The sequence below is a fragment of the Penaeus monodon genome, unplaced genomic scaffold (genome assembly GCF_015228065.2).
Source record: "Penaeus monodon isolate SGIC_2016 unplaced genomic scaffold, NSTDA_Pmon_1 PmonScaffold_15160, whole genome shotgun sequence".
Classification (NCBI taxonomy): Eukaryota; Metazoa; Arthropoda; class Malacostraca; order Decapoda; family Penaeidae; genus Penaeus; species Penaeus monodon.
The window spans coordinates 3,278-7,377 of record NW_023644332.1 but is presented as its reverse complement, the minus strand read 5'-3'; the positions used below and the strand labels follow the sequence as shown (position 1 = coordinate 7,377).

Here is a 4,100-nt window from a genome sequence, read left to right as displayed (position 1 = left end):
AAAAAACATTCAAGGGGGGGGGACATAAAAGACATAAAAAGGAATGGACACTCAAGCAGCCCCAAAAATTTTCAAGAAGACACAAAGGACCCTCAAAAAAAAAAGGACACTCAAAAGAACTCAAGAAAGACATCAAGAAAAAAAAAAAAGAAGACCCAAAAGAATGGACCCAAAAAACCAAGCAGTGGTAACAAACTCAAGAAGACCTCAAAAAACAAAAACTCGGGGGGAAAACTCAAGAAAATTCAAGAACACTCCAGCACCAAAACCTCAAAGAAAAAACCCAAGAAATGAAACTAAGAAGACATAAAAGCCGGAAATAAACAACTTCAAGAGACACTAAAAAGGGACCTAAAAGGGAAAAAAAGGAACCAAAGAAACCAAGGGGACACTAAAAAGGGCCCCTAAGAAAAAACAGAAAAAAAACATTCAAAAACCCCAAAAGAAGTTTCCACCAAGGCCCTTTCCCAAGAAAAAAACCCAAGAAAAAAAAACACTCAGAACTTCAAGAAAACACAAGGGGGAACCAAAAAAAAAAACCCAAAAAAAGGCCCAAAACAAAGGACATCAAGAACATCAAGAAAAAAACACTCAAAGAACCCAAGGGGAACCTAAAAAGGGAAAAAGAAAAGGGGGCCCCAAACCAAAAAAAAAGGGGGGGAACCACTCAAAAGTAAAAACAAAAAAACCAAGAAGAACCAACGAAAAGGGGGACATTCAAGCAGAACTCAAAAGCCCAAGCCACTTCAAGAAGCCCCAAAAAAAAAAAGGGACACTCAAAAAAAAAGAAAACTAAAGGGGAAAGGACACAAAGGAACTCAAGAAAACTCAAAAAACTTCAAGAAGACACAAAAAAAAGGGGGGGGGGGAAACTTCAAGAAGAAAAAAATTCCAAGAAAAAAAAAGGGAAAAAAAAAACCCCAAAAGAAAAAGGAAACACTCAAGAGTAAAAAAACCCAAAAAAAACATTCAAAAAAAAAGGAACTCAAGCAGACACTGAAAACCAGGAAAAAAACTCGGGGCCCCCCAAAAATTCAAAAAGAAAAACCAGCCACCAAAAAACAAAAGCCCAAAAAAGGGGGGGGGGGGGGGGGGGGAACCACTCAAGAAGACAAAAAGAAGAAAAAACCCCGGGGAAAAAGGCCCAAAAAAAAAAAAAACCAAAAAGGGGGAAAAAAAAGGTTAAAAGGACACTAAAGAGAATTCAAAAAAAAGGAACAACCAGAAAAAACCCAAAAGGCAAAGCGGGGGGGGACATTCAAAAGCCCAACCCTAAAGAGTTAAAAAAAGAAAACCAAAAAGGACATTCAAAAGAAAAAAGAAGCCAAACAAAGACACTAAAGGGGGAACCCCAAAACCCGGAAAAAACCCCAAAGCAAAAAAACCTCAAAAAAAAAAGGGCTTAAAAAGACAAACCAAACAAAAAAGAAACACTCAAAAGGGAAAAAAAACACCAAGGAACTAAAAGAAAAAAAAAACAGACCCAAAAACCAAAAGCCCAACAAAAAGGGGGGCCCCAAGAAGGGGGGGGTGGCAAAAAACCTTTCAAAGGGGGGGGACATCAAGGACACTAAAAAAAAAAGGGAAAATAAAAAAAACCCAACAAAGAAAAAAAACACTCAAAAGAAAAAAAAAAAGAACCAAAAGCACCAAAAATTAAGCCAAAGGACACTCCAGAAAAAGAAAAAAAAAGGCCACTCAAAAAGCCCAAAAAAGGGAAGGACATTCAAGAAAAGGACACTCAAAGAAAAAAGAAAAAAGGGGAAAATTTCAAGAAGACCTTCAAAAGAAAACAAATCAAAAAAAAAACCCACTAAAAAACTAAGGACATCAAAAAAAAGGGAACACTCAAGCAGGAAAAACCCAAGGGGGGACATCAAGAAAAAAGGGGGTGGGGAAACATAAAGGGAAAAAACCCACCCAAAAAAAAAAACCAAGAAAAAAACAAATTTAAAAAAAAAAGGAAAAAAAAACCCCAAAAAGGGCCCCCCAAAGGGGGAAACTCAAACCCCGGGACATTCAAAAACTTCGGGGAAAAAAGCCCCAAAAAGAAAAAAATAAGAAGACCTAAAGAAAATCAAGAGACACTAAAAACAAAAACCAAAAGGGGACAAAAAGACATCAAGAAGACACCAAGAAACATTCAAGAAAGACCTAAAGGGGAAGACATTAAAGGAAGACTTTTCAAGAAGACATTAAAGAAGACATTTTCAAGAAACTTTCAAAGGAAAAAATAAAGAAGACATTCAAGAAAGACATTCAAGAGACACTCAAGCAGACCTAAAAGAAGACCTCAAAAAGACACTCAAGAAAGACATTTCAAGAGACACTCAAGAAACATTCAAGCAACATTTAAAAGAAGACACTCAAGAGACACTCAAGCAGACATCAAGAAAATTCAAGAAGACCCCAAAGCGGGGAACTAAAAGAATTTTCAAAAGACATTCAAGAGAACTCAAAGCATTCAAGAAGACACTCAAGCGGGACCCCCAAGAAACTTTTCAAAAAAGGACACTCAAGAAACTTCAGAAGACACTCAAGAAGCCCTTAAAAAAAGGACATAAAGAAGACCTCAGAGAACCTAAAAAAAAGACCCCTCAAGCAAAACCCCCCAAAGAACACAAAAGGACATTCAAGAAGACACTCAAGCACCCCACTCAAGAAGGGACACTCAAGAAAAGGGACATCAAGAAGACACTCAAGCAGACACTCAGAAAACATAAAGAAAGACATTCAAGAAGACACTCAAGCAGACCCTCAACGGGGGCCCTCAAGAAACATTAAAGGGGAAAACATTAAAAGAAGACACTCAAGCAGGGAACCCCCAAGAAGACATTCAAAAAGGGGGACACTAAAAGAAAGGGAACCCTCAAGAAAGACTTTCAAGAAGCACTAAAGCAGCATTTAGAAACATCAAGAAGGGGCATTTCAAGCAGACATAAAAGAAAGACCTCAAAGACATTCAAAGGGGGGGGGACATAAAGAACCCCTCAAAAAAGACACTCAAGCAGACACTCAAGAAGACATCAGAAAAAACCCCACTAAAGAGACACTAGAGACACTCGGGGAAGACATTAAAGAAGACACTAAGAAGGGGGGACACTAAAAAACAGACATCACAGGAACTCAAACAGACACTCAAGAAGACATTCAAGAGAACTCAAGAAAGACATCAAGAAGACACTCAAGGACTTTCAAGGGGACCCCCTAAACAACACTCAAGCAGACATCAAGAAGACTTTCAAGAAGACACAAGAAAACTCAAGAAGACACTCAAGAAGACCTAAAGAAAGAATTTTCAAGAGACACTCAAGAAGACATCAAGCAGACACTCAAAAATTCAAGAAGGACATCAAAAGCATCAAAAAAGACATTCAAGAAGACACTCAAGAAACATCAAGAAGACACTCAAGAAACATCAAAAAGACATTAAAAAGAAGACACTAAGCAGACATCAAGCAGCATTCAAGAAGACATCAAGAAGACATTTCAAGAAGGCAAAAAGGGGACATCAAGAAGAATCAAAGAAAAGACATTCAAGAAGGGGACCCAAAAAGGGGACACCCAAGAAGACATTCAAGAAGAAAAAGGGGGGACCCCACAAAACCCAAAAGGGGGACACTCAAAAAAAGGAAAAAACCAAGCAGACACTCAAGGACATTCAAAAAAAAAGGACATTCAAAAACCAAAAAAAAAGGGGGGGGGAAAAAGAAAAACAAAGGGGCCCCCCAAGAAAAAGGACATTAAAGAGACATCAAGAAACAAAAAAAAAGGGGACACAAAAAAAAAAATTCAAAAAACCAAAAAAAAGGAAATTAACAGACAAAGGGGGCCCAAAAGGAAACTCAAAAAAATTCAAGAAACATTAAGCAGGGGGGACACTAAGAAGACATCAAGAACCCCACCAAAAAGAACCCCCAAAACCACCCACATAAAGAAGCATAAAGGAAAAAAAACATCAAGAAAACATTCAAGAAGACACTCAAAAAAAAAGAACCCCAAAAGAAAAAACCCCGGGGGGACATCAAGAGACCTCAAGAGACATCAAGAAAAAACCCGGGGGACTTTTCAAGCGAACCAAAAGAAAAAAATTTCAAGAA

At 38.0% G+C, this 4,100-nt stretch overlaps 1 protein-coding gene across 1 annotated transcript; it reads left to right on the top strand.

The window, feature by feature from the left end:
- Positions 1-2,227: 2,227 nt before the first annotated feature.
- LOC119569440 (cylicin-1-like) lies at positions 2,228-3,447 on the top strand (the record flags this gene model as incomplete). Its single annotated transcript, XM_037917599.1, has 2 exons — positions 2,228-2,702; positions 3,156-3,447. Coding segments are annotated over 2 exons (767 nt in total), but the record flags the coding sequence as incomplete, so codon positions are not given.
- Positions 3,448-4,100: the final 653 nt, after the last annotated feature.